This window comes from Astyanax mexicanus, chromosome 11 (assembly GCF_023375975.1).
Source record: "Astyanax mexicanus isolate ESR-SI-001 chromosome 11, AstMex3_surface, whole genome shotgun sequence".
Lineage (NCBI taxonomy): Eukaryota > Metazoa > Chordata > Actinopteri > Characiformes > Acestrorhamphidae > Astyanax > Astyanax mexicanus.
The window spans coordinates 28,097,454-28,123,152 of NC_064418.1; the positions used below are offsets into that span (position 1 = coordinate 28,097,454).

At 37.9% G+C, this 25,699-nt stretch overlaps 1 protein-coding gene across 3 annotated transcripts in view; it reads left to right on the forward strand.

Annotated features, from left to right (window-relative positions):
• The window catches only part of akap11 (A kinase (PRKA) anchor protein 11), a 35,972-nt gene that overhangs the window by 6,199 nt on the left and 4,074 nt on the right, over window positions 1-25,699 (forward strand). Inside the window, exons 2-11 of one of the 3 annotated variants that reach the window (XM_007251712.4) lie at window positions 1,061-1,155; window positions 2,528-2,638; window positions 3,090-3,143; window positions 3,252-3,383; window positions 5,037-5,274; window positions 12,011-16,328; window positions 17,677-17,826; window positions 22,849-22,935; window positions 24,972-25,018; window positions 25,357-25,538. In XM_007251712.4, coding sequence (XP_007251774.3) covers window positions 1,096-1,155; window positions 2,528-2,638; window positions 3,090-3,143; window positions 3,252-3,383; window positions 5,037-5,274; window positions 12,011-16,328; window positions 17,677-17,826; window positions 22,849-22,935; window positions 24,972-25,018; window positions 25,357-25,538 — 5,379 coding nt within the window. In that variant the 5' untranslated portion in view covers window positions 1,061-1,095. The remainder of the gene's footprint in view (window positions 1-1,060; window positions 1,156-2,527; window positions 2,639-3,089; window positions 3,144-3,251; window positions 3,384-5,036; window positions 5,275-12,010; window positions 16,329-17,676; window positions 17,827-22,848; window positions 22,936-24,971; window positions 25,019-25,356; window positions 25,539-25,699) is intronic. The other 2 variants (XM_007251713.4, XM_007251714.4) reach the window with 2 other exon arrangements.

Genomic DNA, 25,699 nt, shown 5'->3' on the forward strand with positions numbered 1-25,699 from the left:
TGATTACTGTTGGGTTTTCTTTGTCCCAAATTACACAATATATAAAGAAATCAGACTTTATTATCAGAAAAACAGCTGAAGAATGTAAACAATAGATCTTAAAGAGAGATACACCAACAACTTTGACAGCTTCCATTACAAAACTAAATATTTTAAATAGTTCCATAAACACTATAAATGAACCTAAAATACTCAGTTTTTTAGTATTCAAAAGAGAGAATTCTCAAAAGCTCTAAGACACAAGTTAGACACAAGTTTAATATCAATTAGAACCAGCCATTAGAACCATTACAGTATTAAAATCAGCCACAATTTCCTTTCTTTCTCCAGTTTACAAATTAATTCAGTTCAGTGTGCATTAAAATTACCCTTCAAACTACAGTATTAATATATTGGTTTTAATAAAAGGGTCTCTTCTGAGTGAATAATTGCTGTTTTCTGATATTTTTATATTTAACTTGGATTAAAACACTCATACAGTGAGGAACAGCAGCAGGAGCTCCTTAAAGCAGATAAAGTTCTCTCCAGTGCTAGACAAGCGTTTAACTCCACAGAGCTGAGCTTCCAGTGTGTTAGCTTGTTATGCTAACTGGCTAGTGTTAGCTAGCGAGCTCTACCAGTGTGCTTCTTTGGCGGTGCTGTTTTACACCGTGCTCTGCAATGCCTTTAGTAAAACGGCAGCATGTAAAAATTGCCTACCGGTTTTAGTTTTCCCTCTAGTACACCGCCCAGCACTATTGGGGAATGAGCACAACATGTTCTTTCAGTTGCTCAAAAAAATTCTAATGTAATATATTCAATATAGAATTTATTTATATAGGGTTATATAAACAAAATTAATAAAATATAGATATTATTGTATTGGGCGCTGAAATACTTATTTAGTTATTTAATTATTAGTTATTGGTAGATGGTATTATTAAAAGTATTAGTAAAATCGAAATCTTTGTCCAACCTGCTGTTTGGTTATGCAGTTATCTGCTTTAGTGTACATCCAAATATCATGATGAATCCTCCTGTCTTGATCAGTTGTTCTTCTATTCTTTCTATTCTCTCTTAGGTGAGGCTAGCCTCCCTGCCCCGCCCTGCATTGCCATGGATGCCTGTGCCAGGATCAAAGGAGTTCCACTCAAAAACCGTGCCATCAGGAAAGAGGTAACCTGAGTATTAGTAAAACTAATTGTAGTATGAATAAGTATACATGCTTTGTCACCCAATATTTTATTCAGAATTACCAGGTAAAATTGATACAGATGCTGTAAAATGCTGCATGCTTTCTAAACTTCACTCACTGCTTAAGGCCTGTTTGCCCATGATCACTGTCTAAAACTTTATTGTCTGCTTGTATTGGTTCCTGAAGCTCATGGAAAATTCTTTTAGATATTTTTTTCTTGCTTATTTCTGTGCTTAATATGTCCTCAGGCAATTAAATGACATGTAATATATGTTTTTGGTAATTGAGGAAATACGCAACAATATGGTGGGCAATATGACATTTAGGGTGCTTTCACACCTGAAAGTCCGGACCAAGGTTCATGTGTTTTGATACATTGTATATATTTGGTCCGCTTATTTTTGTTTTCACACTGCAGTTTAGGGAGCGCAACAAAGACTTTTGTGTGACACTCCTACATCCTTTCATCATCACTTACGTATCGATGCGTTTTCCTTAACCTGACGCTGATTGGTTTTAGAAGGACATGCGTCTGACGTTGGCGTGTTGACAATTCAGTGGGTGGTTCATTCGGGGGGAAGCCTTTCCAGGATAAAGATAAATTGAATTAACAGATTCATTTCATCTCCATATTAGTGCTGCTATTGTGATTTTTATACCAGCAGCAGCAGCAACTTAGGTTAGGTTAGCAGCAACTTAGGTACTCTAGGTTAGTTCAAATTCGTCAAATGAACGTGCTTGTCCTGAAGCAACTGTTTCCACGGCTCATTTTTCCTGCTTTTCCGGTTATTTTTCTTCTTCTGCTGCCGTTGTTGAGAAACACCGGCTCAGCTTCCTGTAATTGATCCGAAAGTTGGAACCATCTAGAAAAGCGCTTTCACACTGCAGGCGAACCGGACCATGGTTCAGAAGATCCGGACCAAAATCGGGTCCTTGGGTCCAGACCGTGGTTCGTGGCCCCTTTCACACCTGCTACTTTGGTTCGGACCAAACTGAAAAGTCCGAAAGTCCGGACCAAACGAGGCAGATGTGAAAGCAACCTTAGTGTTTTGTGAATTTTTCTTTAATTTTGATGCAAAACACACACATATCATGGAAATTAAAAGTGCCTAAAGAACACCGACCAACTGCATGTTACATTCAGATCAGTCCTGTTAAATGAAATTCTTCCTGTTCCTCTATGCTGTAATTCCAGAAAGCAGTTGAGCACTGACTCACACAGAAAGTTAAAATAAAACAGCATAAAAACAGCATACAAATCTGTTTTTCTATTTTACTAGTACAATTGTTTTAGTTGGATTGTAAAACATAAGCATCAATATCTTACTGTTGTGATTGTATCTGTTTGACTAGACTGTACATGAGAACTCAGCTCTGTCCTTAAGAAGCCTATTGAAGAACAGAAAGGAGCTGAGCAATGTGGTGCCAGAACTGCACACTAGAGAATCTCAGTTTCTGCCAGAGGTGAGGTTTACATGTGAAAACATAAGTTGCTGAACAGGTAATTATGTGAGAGATGTGGCACGCATGTTTGCATCGGTGCATACAGTGAGTGTAATTGGTGCATATAAATGGTGCACACACAGACACACATACACATAAATGTAAAACAAAAAAAAGTGTCATGATTATTATGTTGAAAATTGTACAATAAAAATGTTTTTGATTGGCCATTACATTTTGACCTGCCTACTACTATTTTTAGTATTGCTGGTCATGGTAACCAATACCATCCATTATCTTCTTCTATCTATTTATACTAGAATGAAATGTGTGAATCAGAATTGTTCAGGTTTCAGATCTTTGCAAATTATTTGATCTTGTTTGTACATTTCTTACACTTCTTCAGTATCAACCTATATAACCTAAATAATTGAGTTTGCACAACATGTAATTACAATTTTCTCTCTTTTAGATACATTTTGTATACTTACCTAGTCATGCTGAGGGTGAGGATTTCACACTACAGGTAATTACTGCTTTATATTTGCTTTATAGACATAAAATCATTTACATTTAGTTGCTGAATTTTGATTTTTGTATATATTATTATATTCTGTTTGTTGTAATGTTACAGGCTTTGGCCTCTCTATCTGCTGAGTTGATGGAGCTGCTCAGATCACTGCATGTGCACACTCTGAAGGATGAAGAAGTGCTGCTCCTCAAGGACCCCAAACGGCCTTTTGACAGGAAAGAAGGCATTGTACCGGTAAAGCATTGAGCATGATTGTTTTTTAATACAAGTAGTTTCGTAATTTTTATGTGAATTTTTTTTTTGTTGTTTTTTGAGGTAGGGCTGTGTATTGGCAAATAATTTGGCAATACTATACGCATCACGATACAGGGGATCCAATTTAATATATTACAATATATTGCGATACTGTAAGCAAGGAGATATATTGCGATTGCTTAAATAAAATTTTGGAAAAACTCTCATAGTATATAAAACACACTATCATATTTATTAAATAAAAAAATAAAAGAAAATGTAACTTTCTATCCAATCAGAACAATGGGATCTAAAAACCATACAACTCAAAGTACACCACTAAAATATCTAGTGGGCGGAGATAAACATAACACTAAACTACTTCTGAAACCAATCTTTACAGCTAAAGTAATAATAAAAAAAATCAACACTGTGCTTTTGAAAATTGATACAGTATTGCAAAAAAAAAAAGTTATGATACAAAAAAAAATCAATATTTTCTTACAGCTTTACTTGGAGGTAGGGGTGGGCGATATGGCCCTAAAATAATATAACGATATTTCATGGTATTTTCACGATAACGATACTCTTGGCGATATAAATTTTTTCAAGAATACACTACTGCAACAAAATGAAAATTGTAATTTATTATTGCATACGATTTATGTTGCACCCCTAACTGAGATATTAAAAAAATACAAGAATTTGATCTGATTTGTAATAGAAGTCAATGATCCAGAATGTTATGATACTAATAAAAATAATGCACTCCAAATATCTCCATATAACCAGGATTAAAGTAAAATAAACGATACTGGACAGATAATCAGATATAATCTGTCTCCAGTAGATATATAATAGAAAAAGAGAACAGTGTGAAACTTTTTTTTTGCTAAAAACAGTTAAAAAAAACAAACAAACAAAAGTAGTACCCTGATGTAGTAAGTGGGGGTGGGTGATATGGCACGATATTTTTAGGGTATAATATTGTTCCTGATATTCAGAAATGTTGGCGATATTATCGCGTACGATACGATATGGCACACCCCTACTTGGAGGTATGTTTTGTGCGTGGGAACAGTGAGGTAAATCCCTTTATTTCTTCTGTAGATTAAAAACATTTTAACTTGACATTAAAAGATTAATTAAGACAAAATATCAATATTTCACAAAAAAAATGGGTGGGTTCCAGACAGAAGGTGCTATCTTTTGAATAGCGTTCAAACTGTGTTTCAGATCCAGATATAAATACCGGGACATAAAACTGGACTGTTGATCTTTTGTCTCTTTTTTTTTTTATGCCAAACCCGAATGTTTTCAGTCTACAGCAAAAATAAAGGAATAGGCCTCACTGTTACAACCAGGCATTCTATATTTATAATAGGCTTTATATCAAACCACAAACACATTACAAACTTTATGTGCATTCTCAAGTGTGTTTCCTGGGAAAACTTTCATAAACTGTTACATTATTTTCTCAGAACAGGCCTTTTCTGGACACAATTGTGTCTGTGAGAAAATTATGTTGTTTATTTCCCTGCTGAATAAAGTAGGGATACTGTAAACTCTTTGAAACCACTAGTATGTACATTTATGGCATATTTAAGATAAATTGTGTGCTGCTAAAAGCATGGTGTCTTTCTTTAAATGCAGGTTGGCTTATCCAGAGCAATGTGTATACTGAGACATGGAGGCTCTCCACAAATCAGCACAATGCTGGGGCTACTGACACGCTATACAGCAGGAATCAGATATGCCCTGGAGTTGCAGTCTCTGCAGAGGGGCGTATCGGAGGCGTGTCAAGCTGAAGATGATGACACTAACCAGTCTGTCTCGTCTATTGAGGAGGACTTTGTTACGGCTTTCGAACATCTTGAGGAAGATGAGACAGGTAACTTTCATTTCAGGGCTTGGATAAATAAATGTTGGATAAACTCCTAAGTTGTGATATCATAAAGTTTAATGTTAAATCTTGTTTTCTCTTAATAATATGTTCTATATCTCACTATGAGAATGCCTCTCTGAGTAATATACAGAATTACTTATTTTAACATGCCAGCTCTAGTTGGTTTTGCTGCTGAAACTGGAATATCAGGTAGAAGCTGCCCTTTCTTTGTATTTAACAGGTGACATCATTCAGGAAATCAAATATCTCTTCTCACTCTGCTTAAAAAGCTGTTTCTCAGTATGACCTTTTTCCTAAAGGTTAACAGAGTTTGTCTGTAACCAAACAGCAAACCTGCTCTGCTAGTTGCAGGAACAACTACTTTACAAATGTATCTGGCCACCATTAACTATATATGCTTCAGAAGACTGTGACCTATATTAAATTGCATAACATTACATTTATTGTATTTTTTCACACTGTAAAGTGCACTTAAAATCCTTCAATTGTTTTTAGATAATTTTATATAAATGTTTTTCCATTTTCTCTCCAATTTACCCAACCCACTCATTAGGACTCCCCCTATCACTAGTAATGCCCCAACACACCAGGAGAGTGAAGATTAACACATGCTTCCTCCAATACATGTGAAGTCAGCCACCGCTTCTTTTCGAGCTGCTGCTGATGCAGCATTACCGAGTAGCATCACAGCGCGCTCGGAGGAAAGTGCAGCGACTCAGCTCTGATACATCAGCTCACAGACGCCTTGTGCTGATCGACATCACCCTAGGAGTGATGTGGGGAGAGAGCACCATCTACCCACCTGGAGGGAGCAGGGCCAATTGTGCTCCCTCAGAGCGCCAGCGCTTTAGACCACTTCAATTTTCCCAAAAATCGCCATATAATCCAGTGCGTCTTGTATATGATTTTTACCAGTCAGGTTGTAAGAAGAAGTAAAGCCACTCCACTGAAGTACAGAGTTATAAAGGAGTTTCAGATTACTGTCTCCAGCACTGGGACTGGAGTAGCATTAGCATTACCTGCTAACCATGCTAAGCGCTAGCTCTTTCACCATTCAGAGGTGAGTATTATCAGCCTGTAGCCTGTTCCTAATGCCGGCTAGCACTGCTGGAGCAACATTAGCATTACCTGCTAACCGCACTAAATGCTAGCTCTTTTGCCGTTCAGAGGTGAGTATTTTCGGACTATAGCCTGTGCATTCACCGTGATAAAAACAAGCTATGTGGGACGAAACGCTAGTTAATATCGCCCTGGCTTACACTCAGGGTTCCTCAGTGTAGTGCTGTCGGGAGCTAGCGCTATTGGTTAGCTGCTAATACTAATGCTCTAGCCTTAGTGCTGAAGAAATTCATGAATCTAAGCTTACAGTAAATAAACAGAAGTGCTTTACTCACCCGAATAAACAGTTTTCAGGAGAGAAATCTTTGTAGATTAACATCCAGCACTTGTTTAATTAAAAAAATATTTTTTTTTTATTTAAGAATTACAGTTTTGTTTGCTTAGCTTTACTTAACTTACTTAACCACCCCCCCTTTAAAATGCTCCTTATAATCCAGTGTGCCTTATGTATGAAAATAGACCAGAAAATAGACGTGCATTGATAGTGTGCCTTATAGTCTGTAAAATGCGATACTACACTGGTTTTCTGTTTAAAACAGAATTTGCTGTAAATGTTTGTGCTCTGTTTGCTGCTAGCTGTAGTAAATTGTACTGTAACACTGCAGAATTCGACATGCAAGTTTTTTTTATCTTTTAGCTTATCTAGAAAAGCATGTGTAAAATGTGTAGTGTGCAGTAAAAATAAAAACTATTATTATTATTATTATTATTATTATTATTATTATTATTATTATTATGTAAACATCTCTTAAACCAAACTTGTTTAACCCTGATTGCAGCCGTGGCCTGAAGGTGAGAGAAGTGGCGCTGGATGTGTGATATCCAGGGCCACACAGGCTGCAAACACATTCCGCTTAAAAACACTACTCATGTCAACTTAAAAACACATACAGTGCTGAAAGATACACATACTGACATGAAAGGCCTCAAGGTCAGTTTAAGATCTGCATGTTTTAAATGTTTAGTTGCAGAATGTTTGCACATGTGGGTTTTTAGCATTCTGTACGTGATCAGTTACCTTCCTCCTCTGCACCATCATATTTCCCACGTTCTCTCTCACAGAATGTTTCTGAGATTCGCCTTTCAGTGTGTGATCTGTGAATACCTTGTCCTTCTGTTTGTACTTTCACTTAGCCCTCAGTTTTTTTTTGTCTCTAAGCAATCATTGCACCACTCAGGATAAAGAGCATAAGTATTCAATCCTTATCAGATCCATCTGTACTTCAAACTATTCTTACACAGATCGTTCCAGATAGTATTTTTTTTTTGAAAGCCAACAAATCTGTCAGTGTCAGTGTACCTATCAGCTCTGTGTTGTTAATGGTTGATGCTTATTGGACATAAATGTTAAACTAGCCACAGATGATTTTGATTAGATTAAGAGCTGTTTTATTTTTTTATTATTCACTCTTTTATTGCTTTGGTCTTGTGCCTGGGATTATTGTCCTACTGAAAGGTATAGGCTTAAACACGGATTACACTTGATCAGTTCATGTGGCTAGTGTCTGGATTGTATTTTAATAAGATTTCAGACACAAGCATTTAAGTTTGGTAGGCAAAATTAGGGGTGGACGATATGGCCCTAAAATAATATCACGATATTTCATGGTATTTTCGCGATAATTATTTTTAGCAAAATGTAAAAATACATATTGCTAATAGTTTTTAAATTATTTTAAGAATACGCTACTGCATCTAAATGACAATTAAATTATATTATTGCATAATATATAATATGGCACACCCCTAACTGAGATATATAAAAAAAAAAGAAATACAAGAATTTTATTAGATTCGTAACAGAAGTTAATGATCCAGAGTATCATGATCAGTGTTGGGAGTAAAGGCGTTAAAACTACTTTTTTTCAGTAACGAGTAATCTAACTAATTACTATGACTGTAACTATAACGCCGTTACCATTTCCGACACCCCGTTACTGCACGTTACTTTAGCAGCTCTATGAACTTTTTTTTTTATTTCGCTTTGCCCTGGTTAACCCTTCCTCTGTCCGGTGAACTTGAGCTTCTGGCCGCTGTGCCTGTGGTTTGGCGTGGTGAAGTGAGGCACAATTGTGACGATTTGCGTGCTCTAATCAATTCAGTGATTGCCGTGGACAACCCAAGTTCCGAATTAAGGACGTTAAGCATTTTTTAGCGGCTCCGGTTTTTGTGGTGCTGCTGCTTTCTATTTTAGAGCTTAGATTCTCTGCCCGAATCCCACCTGACCTGAGGACCGACCCGAAATCAGGCTCCTATTTTTATTTTATATAAAGCTCTGGTGTGATAATCACAATGTTGCTAAGTAACCAATTATTATTGTTCACTAAAGCGAACGAAATAGCGAAAATTGAAAGTGAAAAACATTTGTGTTAACTGAATCTAATAAAAACGGTAATTAAAAGGAAAAACATAACTATCTCCAACTGTATTTTGTGTTTATAAAACTAACTAAAACGAACTGAAATTACTGATAGAATACCTTCATTTTTGTGTTTAATTTATTTATAAGCGCTGTTGTACAGCGGAGTTGTACAGCGGGAGTTGTTGTGCCGAGCGCGCGGCACTCGTGGTCCGTGGCGTTAGTTCTTGTGTAAAGCGCTCGCGCTAGCAAGCCCACCCTAAAATGAACAGAAAAAATAAAAACAAAATAAAATTAAACTATAATAAAAATGAAAACTGTAATCACGTAGCTCTGGGCGCACGTGAACGCCTCCGCGTTTGACTTGCAGCATTGTGTGTAGCTGTTCTTAAAAATCATTTAAATTAAATAATAGTTCTATGCTTCTATGTTACAGTGTTAATTAACATAATTCTGATTATATTTCGCTCATTCAATCAGCCCGAAAACAGACAGTTTATGGGGAGGATCGGGTCAGGCTCATAATGACAGTTTATGGTTCGGGCTTGGGCAGAATGTGCACGGGCTCCGGCTGGGTCGGATTTTTTGGGCACGATCTAAGCTCTATTCTCTTTTGGTGAAGCTGTTATATTAATACCATTTTAACGGGCATTAAATTGTTGTTTTTGTCCATTATTTTGTTTTATATATACATATTTCTTTTGAGTGTGGCTTGGTTTGTTAAATTTCATCCCCAGACGCGTTTTTCCGCTTTTTTCAGTATTACAAGTTTTAGTAATTTTCTTTGGTTGTGTGGAGAATTTCGTTTTATTTTTTTGAAATTCGTTAGATTATATTTTTGTCAACATTTTGGGTTTATTGTCGTTTGTTATTTTTTGTTATTTTTCTAATAATAATAGTAAATGCATAATTGATTTCCTTTTTTTGACGGGCGAATAATAAAAAGTAACGCGATAGTTACTTTTACTGGTAACTAATTACTTTTATAGTGGAGTAACTCCGTTAGTAACTCAGTTACTTTTTTGGAGAAGTAACGAGTAACTATAACTAATTACTTTTTCAAAGTAACGTGCCCAACACTGATCATGATACAAATATCTCAATATATCCAGGATTAAAGTAAAATAAATGATATGGGACAGATATAATCTGTCTCTGGTAGATATATAATAGGAAATGAGAACAGTTTGAATTTTTCTTTGGCTAAAAACAAACAAACAAAAAAATAGTACCCTGGGGTGGGTGATATGGCACGATATTTCAGGGTATTATATCGTTCACAATATTCAAAAACGTTGGCGATATTATTATGTATGATACGATATGGCACGCCCCTAGGCAAAATCATGTTTGGTTAGTCAGGCTAACAATCAGGAAAAAATGGCCAGTTCGAATCCTGTTTACGTAGCTTGCCATCGGCTACCAGAGCCCTGAGAGAACACAGTTGGCCTTGCTCTCTCTCTCTGGGTGGATAGATGACACTCTCTCCCCACTCCAAAGGGTGATGTCACTCAACACAAGGCGTCTGTGAGCTGATGTATCAGAACAGAGTCACAGCGCTGTGATGCTACTCATTAATGCTGCATCAGCAGCAGTTAAAAAAAGAGGCGGTGGCTGACTTCACATGTATCGGAGGAGGCATGTGCCAGTCTTCACCCTTCTAGTGTTGGGGCATCACTAGTGACAGGGGGAGACCTAATGAGTGGGTTGGGTAATTTGGGGAGAAATGGGAAAAAAAGTTGATTGTTAGTTAGGCTAATATACGATTGCTGTTTGGGATTAAATCATGTTGTGGTGCAATTATTTCTGGTGTTTTTCAGGTGCATTTATTCTGTTACAATATGTGGCTTAAAGTTGTCTTAGACTAATTTAAGTGGTCTGAGTGATAGGATTCGCATCTGTTATAAATGCTTTTTGGGTTGTGTTTACTCTCGCATGCATGAAGTGACCGGGTATAAACAGTTTCTAAAGCGGACTGATGCAGCTGTCTTGCATTGTGTCCTAGTGTTTTGCGTCATACATCTGTCCTTTATTTAAAAAAAAACTGCCCTGTTCCTTCTGAGGAAAGGCATTCCCACAACATAATGTTGCCACCCCTGCACTGTTGGGATGTTGTTTGTTGAAGAATGAGCAAAGTTAGGTTTGTGCCACACATAACGTTGTGAATTTTCCCCCAAAAAAGTTCAGATGAAACAAATCACGTTGTTTCATCCGACCACCGACGTTTCTGGTGAACTCCAGATGTGCTTTAATGTGGGATTTGTTTTCTCAGCAGAGTGCTTGATATCAGTGACTGGTACACCTTCACTTTTTTCTCACCCACTGAGCTCTGTAACACCTTTGAAGTAATGCTTGGCCTTTATGTGGCCTACCTCACAAGTCCTCTTCTTGCTCTGATGTTTATAGGGTCAGCTTTGTATAGGCAGTGTCTGGGTGGTACAATGAATTATCTTCAAGTTCTTCAGAATGTTTTTTTTTTGTTTTTGGTCAGTTTTATAACTTTCCAACGGATTGATACTCTCTAATTAATAGTATTTAAAAGAGTGTGTTTTGTCATCCATAAAGAGGATCCTTTCTTTAATGATTTATATGTAGAAGCTAATTGTAAGCCAGTTATGTACCAAATGTGTATATGAAGGGGGAAGTTATCTCAATGACTGTAGAAAACATGAACATTGTGATTCCATTCCCAAACGTTCTGTAGAAGTGAAGCCATAATTATCCATCCCATCAAATTTGTACCCTACACATTTGATAGCACTATTTTTTTTTTAAAGGTCTCCTTCTGCTAAAGTTCACTTTTTCTTGTTCTTTGTAAAATACAACAGGTCTGTTGTACACCTCTTTTCTTACAGCTCTGTTTATACCAGATAGTTAATGTTAGCTATCTTGTGTAAGTGACTACAGGTTTAAATCTGATCTCTGGTTGATTCTGCGTTTTACTGAGACCTTAAATATACACTAGTGAAGCACGGTTTGACAAGGTAGCTCAACTCGACAGAACACCGGTCTGGGGGGTGATTGGTGGGGGGGAGCTGGAATATTGACGAAGGGGTTCTCTGAATACTACACAGAGAGGCATTCACTTATAGTGAGGGACTCTTCATGTAACTACTGGGTTATATTCATTAAAACATGTTTTGTTTGTCTCTAAATGTGCAACCTTGTGTATATATATATTTTACTTTCTAATTACTTTCTAATTACTTTCTAAGACTCTTTTTTTTTCTTTTCATCTTGCAGCTTCATTTAATAAGCGGAATCAGAGGGATGTGGCTTCTCAAACCCTTCCTCCTCATTTTAAAGATCTATCTGGCTCCCGTGTCATCATTAGTTCCATCTCCAAGAAGTCAGTGAACAAAGAAAAGTCAGCTTTTACCTTGTCAGGAGCAAAGCAGAAGGCACAAGCATCATTAACTGGAAGTGCAGAGGGTCAGTGGAGCCTAACGACACCAAGTAGCCCACCAAAAGGACGAGTTACCTGTACATCTCTCACAGAATCAGATGAATCGGACTGCTCTAGTCCAAGCCCGATTATTTTTTTGGACGAAGTTGGTTATCAGAAAAGTCTAAAGGCGAAACTAGACATTCCCAAAATCCCTGTTCTCAAAGATGGAGTAGAAGACTCTGACTCTGAGGTTAGTGAGTTTTTTGATAGTTTTGATCAGTTTGATGACCTGGATCAGCCTCTCGATTCCAGCGTGAAGATTCCAAAAGAACAGGCCTTGTTTTCCCAGAAAAAGAAGCTGTCTGACTCCTCTGTTAGTAAATATGCTTCAAAGTCTGGCTCAACTACAGCAATGAACCCTCACAAGTTTGACCACAGGACTCTCCCAGCCAATGTCAAGAAACCCACTCCACTTAAACCAGGGTCACCATACAGTTTACACTCTGATGCCCCAGATTCTCCACGGCCAACAAGGACATCCTGTGAGGAAAGTGCGGGACTTTTCAGCCCAGTTCGCTCGTCAGCTTTCAGTCCCCTGGGAGAAGGAGGAGCTTTGGAGTGTTTCTGGAAAGTAGATGGGGATGCTTTGGAGTTACGCAAACCACAGGATCTTTGTTCACTATATAAAACCTATTCAGACTTTGCAAACAATCTGTCAAAGGAAATACTCGGAACTGTCTGCGGATACTCTTCTCCCATTGACATTAACATCAATAAGAACTTGACTTGTGTCTGTCATAAAGAGTTCAAAAACACTAACGGACATCTTATGAAGCTATCAGACATCCAAGAGACAGTCACCATTGCCAAATCACAGTCACAGTCTTTGAAAGACGGGATCCAGAAGTTTGCCACAGACTTGGTTGAAATGAGCATTGGGAGTGCCTTACGAGATTTACAGAAAGGAGTTTCTTCCTGCACTACAACGCTTTGCCATTTAGCTGCAAGGCTAACCTCTTCAGTGTTTCAGATGGCCTTCCAGGAAATAGGGATGCGCCATGCGTATGTTCTCAAAGAGCGTGCCATAAATGGACTGGCCAGTTTCCTTGTTGGGGAAGCAGTATCTGGCGCTCTGAAAGAGTTCTTGTTCGTGAAAAAGCAGATTTTCAACAACACTGTAACCCGATTTGCAAGTGATCTGGCAGAGGAACTAGTATTTGAGAGCATTATGGAAGTTTGCCAGTTTTCGCATCCTTCTACGCCTCTTACCCCAAGGGACTGGTCTTTTGAGCAAGAAGAGGAAGTGGTTTGCTCATATGCTTCAGACCTTTCAGAGTCAGTTCTCCAAGAGGCCTTTATAGAACTGTCTCAAGCAGACGTGACTTTCACAACACAGGCTGCTATAAGTGTGTCACTGGACAATATCTGCTACGTCAATGCTGAAGACTCATCCCAGACTATGAAGATCTGCAATGCCCGAACGAGTTATCAGGAACCGCAGCCACCTGCACAGCCTGGGAGCCAAGAGGAAGATAGCTGCACTGTGAAGAAAGCTTTGTACTGTGTGTCTGGAATGGCCAGCTGTGTTCCAGTTCCAGCAGCTGGTAAAGCTATCTCCTACCTGCAAAGTCCAGAGGAAACATGCCATTATAAGTCCAGCATTAGTCACACATGCCAGACAAGCCCCAAAAGAAGCATTTGTTCTCAAGGGAGAGCGATGACGTCCACTTCAGCCACATCTACTGCAACACTATCTGAATCAGTGCCAGGCATTTCCAAAATTCGCAATGCCTGTGGTAACTGTGTAAATGCATCCCCTGGAACTGCCTCCCCTGGGAAAACTCCAGCTGAAAGAAGTTGTCACAATTTTTCAGGTGCTCTGGTTGACACAATAGTGGGCGAAGCATTTGATATCATGACCGCAAGCAAAATGAAGAAGAAAGTGGAAGACTGTGCTGATTTTTTGAGTAAAACAATAGGGGGTAGAATGGCCACTTCAGGTAGTGGTGTGGCAAAGTCCCAAGACGTGGCGTGCCAGAGTTCACCACCTTATGACTTGCGTGTGCCTCAGAAAGTCTTATCATTTGTTGGTAAAGGAAGTGTGGCAGAGTCATCATCCTTCTGTCCCACGCAATCTCACTTGACATTAGCATCAAAGACCACAGATAAAGCCAACTGTGAGTCTGCCTCAAGAAGTTTACGTTCAGCCAGCAAATTCCCTGCAGATGTCCACTCTGTTATTATAAAAGATACTTTGGAAGTGCCAAGTTTTGAAGTGAACGTCCGTGGCAGCCGAAAAGTTGTGACGGAGGAGATGCTAAGCAGCAACTCTGGCGCAAAATCCAACGGAAGCCCAGGCACTCCTCCATCGACTCCGCAGCAACCATCTGACATCTCTAGTGAGAAACAGATCAAACAGTTCTCTAAGAAGCTCAAGAGTAAGCTTGCAAAGGAATTCTCCCCTGCAACACCTCCACCCACTCCACATTACCAGCCCACTGAAGGCCACAAGGAGGAGGGCTCTGATTCAGACAAAGCTGAATTCATGCTAAAGCTCATGAGGTCTCTTTCTGAAGAAGCTGTTAATAATGAAGACGAAGATGAAGACCAGGAAGATGGGCTTAACTCTGCAGATCAGAATGCAGAACCAACTCCAAGTCCAGGAAACCGAGTCATTGAGAGAGGAGCTCTGCATTACGCTGAACGTTTGGCATGCCATATTATATCCATGGCAACTGAGATGGACACTATAAGCTTCGGCGATGGTGGACGGAAGCAGGAGAAAGACGGAGGCAAGGGCAGTGTTGTTTTGCACAGTGCACAGTTCTCAGAACAGACCTTGAATTCCCTGTGGACCTATGCTGGTGATATTGCTGGGGAGGTTATCAATGATGTCAAGAGGATGGTAAGTTCCAGCCATTGCCGCCACAAAACAGCTAAACGATCTAGTAAGGCAGATCCCAACCGTCAGAGTGGTGACCAGAATGTGGAGACCCAAAACCGCTTGTCTGGCATGGCTAATCAGTGGTCAAATGACCTCCTTGCACCAGTCCTCAACCCTCAGAGAGTCCCGTCAGGTGGAATGTCATCTGAGTACCCAAGCTGTGAAAGTGTTACGGATGAGTATGCAGGATACGTTATCAAGGTCCTAAAGAAAGAAGGGGGAAATCGGGAGCTCATCTTGGATCAGTACGCTAGTCGATTGGCATATCGATCAATCAAATCAGGCCTGGCGCATGCTGCACGCAAAATAAAGCAGAGGTCTCCTTTAAGGCTTCACTCATCTCGCCGTTTACACCACGACGGCAGCCACAACAACTGTAGGGTTCCGCCATCTGAGTTGTCTCCTTCAGTCCTTACTCCCCAAGTGAAAGAAGGAGGCTCTTCAAGTGAATCCATGTTGTGTGTTTGTCAAGATGGGGAAGACATGAGCAGGAATGATTACATGGAACTTGTGAATTTTGCAGAGTCCCTGGCGTACAATATTACATGTGATGTTACAAGAAAACTAAGAATGTCATCGGTTAAGCTTCCCAAATCTCTCACTGACTCATGTCTCTACAGGAAGTCAAATGCTGAAGACACAGCAGAAAATGTAATAAAAACGACATTTTCATGCTCACTGTTGCCATACACAGAGAAAAACAGACAGTACCACAGCACCGGCAGCTTAGATGATGGAAATTACAACAACGGTGTTATGCAAGTAATCGAGCATTATGCCAAGAAGATCGTTGATGACACTCTAGAGGTGACTCTGGGACATTCTGGTCACCAGACAGCAGAAGAAAGAAGGACTTTAGAGCTGAATTCTTTTACAGAGAAGTTGACAGAAGCCTATAAAGCCTGTCGATACTGTCAAGCCAGAGATTGCCCGTTTTGCAGCAGGGATGGACATCTCAAGTACCAGGGATTGCACAGTAGGATGCGTCAAGACTCTGAAGGAATGGCGGGTCTTGAAATTCCCAAAATTCACATCGATTTGGACAAGAGAGCAGTGTTTGCAGAAGAAATGGTGTCTGCTGCAATTGAGAAGGCCAAGAAGGAACTGAGCAGCACCAGCTTAAATGCAGACAGTGGGATTGGTCACGATGGTGCAAGCTTTGCAGAAAGTATTACCACAGAGATCATGACGTCTGCCATGTCCAACGTCTGCCAAACCATAAATCTGAGGTAAAAAAAAAAACTCTATAATTTGACGATGTCTTAAGCAGTTTTTAGTAAAAGCTTTGGATTGGATGTCTGATTAAATGTGACTAATCAGTTGATCTGTTAATATGAAATTCTTAGTCATTACTATTTTTTGGTCTGTCATAGCAACAAGATGTTTCTGCAGAGAAACTTGAGTAATGGATTTTTTATGCATACTGCACTGTAGAGTTATATTGTTATTTAATGTACAGTACGTAATGGTGTATGTTTATACTTGTCAGCTTTGGTTTGATCAGACAAACCCTGGTTCCAATTGTCTGTTTTTTTTAAATGAATTCTGGTGCGGTTCATTTAAGATATAAACTCAATAAAAACTAAAGGCAGCTAAACGTCTCAATCTAAATTTGTGATGTCACAAGATGGTTGTGTATTAATTGGCCTTCTTTCAGCTAGAGACACTCTTGCACACAAAATCTTGCACCAACCCTGCCTCCCGCTTCCCAACGTCCTGCTGCCTGCATCTGCCCAGTTGCTGCATTGGTAGCTTAAGCCAAGTGAATGTCAATTCCCCAAAAAGTATGCTGAAGCCTTCGGTCTCCTCGCAGATCTGCCCACATTTCCCACACTACCCACATTTCCGTGCTTTAACTCTAAAGTCTAATCTATTAGTTAAGCAGGGCTGTGTCCCAAACCACATACCGCCACACTAAACAATGTTTCAAAAGTAGTCGCCAATAAAATTGCATTTATTACTGTAGGGGCCTCATCTGTGCGATTTGGGATGCAGCCACAGTAACATTAAAATTTTACAGCTTTAATATACGTCAATATGTAATTAACATGTGGTAATAAACATATAATATAGCACATAAAAAAATGTGGTTTCATACTGATACAAAGACAATGTAAATTTAGTCAATTTAATCTCTCCCTTTATAATTTAATCTCTTCCTTTATGGCCAGATGCTTGCCCACAATAATCATGGTGCTGCAAATTAAATCTCACCTGCTAGTTATCGCATACATACATACTGTATATTGCAGCCATACATATTGTATGTCACACGTGCGCCATGATTGCAAACGCAAAGCAAATAAGAAGCAAATGTAATGAGAAACTGAACTACAAGTGTAAACACAAAGTTAGGTTTGCATATTGTTTGTGTATGACTGTTTTAATAACAAGGAAAGCTAATAACAGATTTGCTCAGTTCAGTTAGAATAGTTATTAAAATAATAAAAAAAAAATATATATATATATATATATATATATATATATATATATATATATATATATATATATATATATATATATATATATATATATATATATATATATTGCTGTGATTGTCTGTTATTAATGTTTCAGTTCTCCTGGGAGAGAGAGTGTGACCGAGTCAACGGTCAGTCAGCAGCTCAATCTGAGTGTGGGAGACGACAGTCTTGGCAGCTGGTCTAATTTGAGCTTTGAAGAAGACCATCCAGATGAAAGTAGTAGCTTCCACCACCTAAGTGACAGGTAAAATGATATGCTCATTTCTATATTTTGATTGATGTTTTGATTACTAACAAATCACCCCAATCACCCTTTTCAACACCGTACTTTCTCTCTTTTGCACTGTTCACATGTGTACATCTAACCAAGATGGAATAAAATGTTATGCTATATTTTAAAGAATGGAATTCCATGTACGGGGCTCTGAGTGGTCCAGCTTCATAAGGCACTGCCACTCTGTTAAGGAGATAGTGGTTCAAATCTCTGTTATGCTGCTTGCCATCAGCAGCCGAAGTCTGAGAGAGCACAATTGGCCATGATTTATCTGTGTGGGTAGAGGGTGCTCTTTTCCCACATCACTCCCAAAGTGATGTCGGTCAGCACGAGGCATCTGTGAGCTGATGTATCAGAACTAAGTCGTTGCGCTTTCCTCACTGCTAAGATATGAACGTGCCAAAGTCAGAGCTCACCTGGTTCTTAAAGTGAATGACAACTGGCACATTGATTGATTTATTTCATGTTAGACCCAAAAAACACCCATGATTAAATAAAGAATTAGTACATGCCTTTTGCGCTTTTCGAGCTGCATGAGGCGTATTTTAGCGCCCTAACATTACCACAAACATACCAACACGCCCCTAAATCAAAGAACCTCTAAAAGTTCCTTAAGGAATTTATACTTTAAAAGTAATTTTAACTCAAATGCCTCCACAACTTGAACATTTAGGAGAGCTTTACCAATCCAAATTTCAGAATCCGATATGTCTGCCCCAGACATTAACAGTAGTAGAAGCAGTAGTATTGTACAGTTTATTAGCTCTACTGTTGATTTATTAGCTCTTCTGTTGATTTGTTTCTCATTAAATCAGTCAGACTACTGTCCAACTTCTATCTGTGAACATGTTCATAATGTTTGAATGTGCACAATACCATATAATGCACACTAAAAGGAAAGCACGGACCTGTGCAGGAATCTGGTGCTCCAGAACTAGAATAGTCAAATCCAGGACAATCCAGTGTAGAAGCTTCACAAGCTTTGTGCCTAATTCAGTTGTCAAAATTAATTGATCAAATGCAGATGACGTTAAAGGTTCACTGTGTGGTATTTTGAACATCTGTGTTACTGTAACCCAGAACATTGTGTTGATATTATGGTTTTAGCTGGGATATTTTGTCTAAACTGAACAGTTGTATTAATCTAGTGTGTAACTCATGGCCTTCACATAACCCTTGTTCGTGGAAATCTATGATTCATTCTCACAGATTAGGGATTTCCCTTTTGTATAAATACTGCACTCACCCTGTGAAGATTGTTTGTTCCAGCTTCAACGAAAGAAAATCTTTCTTCGATCTTCAGAACAACTGCATACACACAAAATACAGGGATGGGTATTCTTTAGGAAAAAAATTATATATATATATTAAAATAATAAATAAAAAGTGATTACACTGTGCTTTGGGCAGCACCAACTAAATCATACAGCATTATATTTTTATGTGTTTATGGTTAAATAAGGCTGAGTGATTTTTCTTGTAAGGAAATATTTGGCACAAGCAGGTATCTCTATGGAAGCAAACCTAGATATTTTGGACAATGAAAGCACTGTAAAGGTTTCAAAATATTTTCGAAAGGTGTGGTTGTAAGTAGCAGTCATTCAGCTTGAGGCAGTGTTTCCACAGAGGCTCATTCTGCATTATGGATCAGACTTCATTCCAGAAATTCATCTGTCTGCTGTTCCCTTTCACTTCTTTTATTTTAACTGGCGTTATAATTTAAATAGTAAAAGGATTAATCAGATAGGCATGTCCCCATCCAATCGAATGCATCGAAATGAGGACAGATACAAGCTTTTTTTAATGGGTTTGATATCAGCTTTTAAATTCCCATCTTGTTAAAAAAAGTAATGACATCAGTAGATATGTAATATCTGCTCAGAATTCTACATCAGTGCATCCCTATTTAAAATAAAGATTTTATTGTTTTGTCAATTGTAATAAGGTCACAAATGAACACTGTTCAGGTTAAAAACAATTACAATTGACAAAACAATAAAATCTTTATTTTAAATAGGGATGCACTGATGTAGAATTCTGAGCAGTTATTACATATCTACTGATGCCATTACTGATATACACATTTATAACTTAAAGAAAGACTAGACAACCTGGTTATAAACATGGAAACAAATTTAGGCTTTATTTTCCATATATATATATATGTATATATATATATATATATATACATATATATATATATATATATATATATATATATATACACATATATATATGTACACAGCACATGACTCATACCAGACTGCATACCAAATTTGGTGTAAATCAGACTCTACTTGGTGCTGCAATCCAAAAATACTCTGTTGTGGAAAAAGTGCTTTCTTTTGTTTTTGCATTTGTCATAATCTGAAAAATGAAAGTAACAAACAATCTTAAATATCAAACAAATATAACCTTAGTTAATATAAAAAAAACTATCCAAACCAATCTAGCCTTTTGTGAAAAAGTGCTTCCCCGTCTGTCAACGTGAAGAAGCTAAAAGATCTCAAAAACAACACATTATGCCCTGATCTGAAGAAATTCAAGAAAAGATGAGAAAACAAAGTCACTGATATCCGTCAGTCTGGAAAAGGTTATTTCTAAAGCTTTTGGGACAGCAGACCACAGTGAGAGCTAAAATTCATAAATGCAGGAAACATGAAACACTGGTGAACCTTCCCAGCAGGGGCCAGTCAACCGAAATTATTCCAAAAGGGCATGGACAACTCATCCAGGAGATCACAGAACTGCAGATCTCACTTGCCTCAGTTAAGGTCAGTGTTAATGATTCAATAATAAGAAAGAGACTGTTCAAAAATGGTCTCCATGGGAGAGTTCCAAGGCAAAAACACTGCTGACCAGAAACAACACAAAGTCCCGTCTCACATTTCCCAAAAAACATCTTGATAATCCCCAGGACTTGTTGCCAGTTATCGGTAAAGCTTGATTGCAGTTTTTGCCGCCAAGAGTGGCACAACCAAGTTATTATGTTTAGGGGGAAACACTTTTTCACACAGGGCTCGATTGGTTTGGATAGTTTTTCTTTGAAAAAATTATAATTGTCTGATATTAAAGTTTGTTTGATAATCAGAAAAAATGTCAAAAAACCTAGCAAAACTGTAGGATGACAAATATTTTTTACGCCATTGTACATATCGTCGCTGTCCTATGAACAACACTTATCTCCATTTTTGTCGATTTTTAGTTTACTACAAAATTTGAACAAACTCTCCCTTACACTGTGCCAAAATTTCTTGATGAATGGACCAATAGAAACTTTTCAAAATTACCTAAAATAAACTCTTTTTACATTGACTTTCACTGATTTTTCCTGTAAAGTTGCTGTTTTTGAGAAGTGTTTTTTATTGGACGTTGACGATATGAATGATTTAATTATATGAGTAATTTAAATATATATAAATTAGCTTTTATAATTGCATAAAACTTTTCAAAACCTTAAAAATAAGACTTTCAGTACATTTGTTTCTCAAAAATGTGCACAGAATCTTACATTTTCATTTATACAGTGAATTTTGGCATTTCTACATTGTACAGGGGAGGGGAGCTTTGAACCCTCTTTTTTTAAATTAACAGGTTAAATAAAACAATAGATCTATTAAAACTAATTAAAAAAATTATATGAACATAAATTCATGGATTTAAAGTTGCGTGGCCAGTGTCAGGCAATTGTAGTGGCACGGCCAGAATCACTTGTATTTATTGGATGTCGAAAAATGATCCATCAGCAAGTATTGGTCTGAAATATCAGGTAAACGTACAATGCAGATGATTCTAAAAAAAAAAGTGTCTGCCAATACCAAAATAATTCCTGTATCATCATGCATCCCTAATGTTAACTGATCAGGTGACATTACCTGTTAGAACACTAAAGTTGGCTTTCAGAAAGTGCAACACTACATTTTACATTGTGTACATTTCAACAGTAGAGGATTACTGCTGCAATATTTAAGGTGGAAAGGAAAGTTTGTGTACCGGTGACAACTTTAGCTTAGCATAGAGTATCTCAAAGCCTGGTGTAAGCATGGTGAAGCAACAATAACCAGCACATAGAAAATGTTAAAAGTGTTTGTTAGTCAATGTAAAAAAAAGATGATTTAAAACACTCTTCACAAAGATATTCTATTCTATGATCATTGCGGAGATATATTTTTATCTGACTAAACTATTAAAGTAGTGCTCTATATTAAAATGTACTTTTAATTGTTTGATTGCAGTTTATATGCATGCAATAAATATTCTGCCCTTTAGGTTTGCGGTAGATTTTTGTTGTAACGTGACTTCATTTTAGATCATTTTTTAGCAGTATCAGTGTCTTGGTATAAATGTATAAAACTGACAAATTTATACTAAATGAAACTTTTTTTTTTTAGCTTTCAGTATATTCTCGAAATAAATAAAAAACAGTCAATGTTCAGTCATATCACCAAGAATATTATTAACACAGAAATGCCCTGTAATATTGTGATATAAGATTATATAAGGGCCCTATTACCAACCCCTAATTATAAGATATTAAAGTAAAAACATCTGTTTACATCATTTCATTATACAAAAAAGCCATTTTATTAGTGTTAACTAGTATTTGTACTAGTTAATTAACAGCACATGACTCATGAGTTTTGGGAATGTATTAAATAAAGCCCTTCCAGTCAATAACCAGTTATCGACCATTTCTCCCTTTTTAGGAGAAATCAGTTATTCTTTAACATAAAAAGTGTGCAATATTTAGACTTATAATTAGCCAACAGCTGGTATTAAGGTGTTCTGATGGGACTGGGCCAAAAAGACTTGATCGGAAAATCCTTATCATCAGATGTTTTACTGATAGTAGATTGATAGTAGAACTGAAGATTGTGTGTAATAGAATGTAGCGGTCCTCCTGTAGGGGGGTATGTTAGATACGTAGTGACGTAGATGGTGTTGTAGATTTTGTGTTTGCCCAGTGCTGAGTGCTCCTCTTCTCTCCCCCAGCAGTAATGGGAACAGCAGTAGCTGGAGCAGTCTGGGGTTAGAGGGCGAGGTTTATGAAGAGCATTTGTCCTTCTCCCCATCAGACAGGTTGGTCCAGAGGATATGGGGTACAGTCAGCGTGGGCTTTCTCTAATTACTGCATGATGTCAGAGCTTTGATCAGCGAGTGCTGAAAAATGTGTCCGAGTGACTGCAACAGGAAGGAAACCCAGGAGCACAACAGCTCTTTGTTGCTCTGCATTCTGCAGTTTGAGGAAATGGAATTAGTAAATTACTGTGTGTGTGTGTATGTGTGTGTGTGGTGTGAGAGTGAGAGAGAAAGAGAGAGAGAGATGATCTAGTGGTGGGTGTATAAAGGGTTGGGGAGTTCATTCATTTGTTCATTCATTCATTCAGTATTTTTTTGTGAAGTCTTGTCTCTGGCAACAGTGCAGTCAGTTTTGCTAGACGCTGCATGGCTGAGTGACTGGAGGATGTTCTGGCCCCTGCTTTTCATACAGATACTGTTCCACTGGGAAAATTAGTTATTAAAATGGCAACCAAGATCATGATACACTACTTCATTTCACTAAACAAAAAAAAAAAAACGACATCTGAAGCTAGCACGATGTGACCATTTAATGAGCTAAAGTATAATTGGAGTTCTTGCCCTTTGGGCTTTGTGAACATTCTCTGAATTTCAAACCAAGGTCACCAGGGTAAGATACAGTATTGGTTACCCTTTGTACCCACGCTACTGTGTGAAAGTACTGTGTTACTGTGTCTGTATTTCAATGAAAATCACGTGAGACACTATCATCTTACACTAATGGCCCTTTCACCCAGAGTAAGTTTTTTTTTTTTTTTTTTTTTTTTTTTTTTTTTCCCCTTCAAAATAAAAAATGGATACAAAAGACATAATGAATTTTTCACTCATTTTTGCCTTCTGTGCTCTATAAACAAGGCTAAAGCTCCATGGCTTTCTCAGCTAAATTTCCACTCTTTCTGTTTCTCTGCTCATTGTCTGCTTTCTACTCCCCTTTTTTCTACTCGTTAATTTCCCTCCACTACACAAGTGATTATTAGCTGTAGTTCACAGTTCTCTATGAACACGAAAAGACATAAATGCACAGACAAGCTGGCTTTCATCTTTGCATTGGAATACATGTTCTTTAAACGTACATTTTTTAACATTCAGACTGTTGCTTATCATATAATCTTTTGTGTTCTGCTGTCTTCTGGCTAATTAAGTTGCGGACTCTAAACGATATAATATACAGGTCTGAAAAAAAATTAAGAGACTACTTTAGTTTCTCAATCATTTTTCTGATTTTGCTATTTGAGTTAAATAAACATTGTTGTTTTATTCTATAAACTACAGGCAAGATTTCTCCCGAATTCCAAATAAAAAAATATTGTCATTTAGAGCGTTTAATTGCGGAAAATAAAAATTGGCTAAAATAACAAAAAGATGCTGAGCTTTCATCTCTCAAATAATGCAAAGAAAACAAGTTCATAATTATACAGTTTTAAGAGTTCAGAAGTCAATATTTAGTGGAATAACCATGGTTTTAAATCACAGTTTTGTGCATCTTGGCATGTTCTCCTCCACCAGTCTTACACACTGCTTTTGGATAACTTTATGCCACTCTTGGTGCACAAATTCAAGAAGTTCAGCTTGATTTGATGTCTTTTGACTCTCTTCTGATCTCTCTTCTTCTTGATTATGTTCCAGAAGTTTTCAATCTGGTAAAATCCAAAACGTATTTTTCAAAATAATTTTTAAGTGGTCTTTAATTTAGTTTTTTTCCAGAGCTCTATAATACATGTGTGCCCATTTTTAAACATGCTGGTGTTTTTTTTTCCATCTGACAAAAACTTACTGTGTGAAAGGGTCTTTAGAAGGAACATTTCCGTTCCTCCCTTTGAGATAAGATGCTTAGGTTATGGATCAATACTGTCTGTAAATTGTGGAGCAGATCTGAGTGAAAAGCGGGCGAGCTGGAAACTTCTGTTTCTCTTCTTTTCTATTGGTTCTGAATGCATGTGTTCCTTTGCATGTTGTTTCAAGCTTCTTCCAGGTCTGTCATTAATGGTGTCTCTCTGATCTGCTCTCTCACACGTGTTCTATTTCTCTTCCTATAGTGACTGCACAGAGGAGAAGGAGACGGAGGCCAAGAACAACTTGGGTGGTAATGGATGAATTGTTACTCTCATAAGCCTGGTATCTGTATTGGTATAGGTAAACTCAGTGTAGTGTACCACACGTCTCACTCACAGCTGTTTTTGACCCCAGCATTTTTTTCTGAATGGTTGTACTTGGCAGCAGGAGTGTTTCACTAGTTTCATTTCCCTATATGCCCTGACTTGAGCCATCTGGCATTGTTTCCTGAGCGACTGTGGGAAATGGGTTTATGCTATGGGCTTGCTGAAATAAGGGTTATCTGCTCTGATTGTGATAATGGTAGGGTTTGTGTTCATGTGTCTGTCTGTGGGTGTATAACAGGCCTTTGTGTGTTTCCTCTGGCAGGGACGGTGCGAGCGGAGAGGGGCCTTGCTCAAGCGGAAAGGGCTGTGTTGGTGGTCAGTACAGATGTGTGGGGCCAGGCCCCAGATCCCCAGCTGAGAGCAGTGCTTCAGTGGATGGCGGCATCCATCGCTGAGCTGCCAGTCATTCAGCTTAATCTGCAATCGGAAGCAGAGCTGCAGCAGGTTAGATATATATATTTTTACATTTTTTAATGGTTAAATGTAGACACCATGTTTTAAACTTAACAACCCATTTTTTATTAACCCAGATACACATAAAAACTGTCAGCCAGAAACAACAAAAATACATTTAAACAGGCTTTTTCCACATTTTTATGTTATTT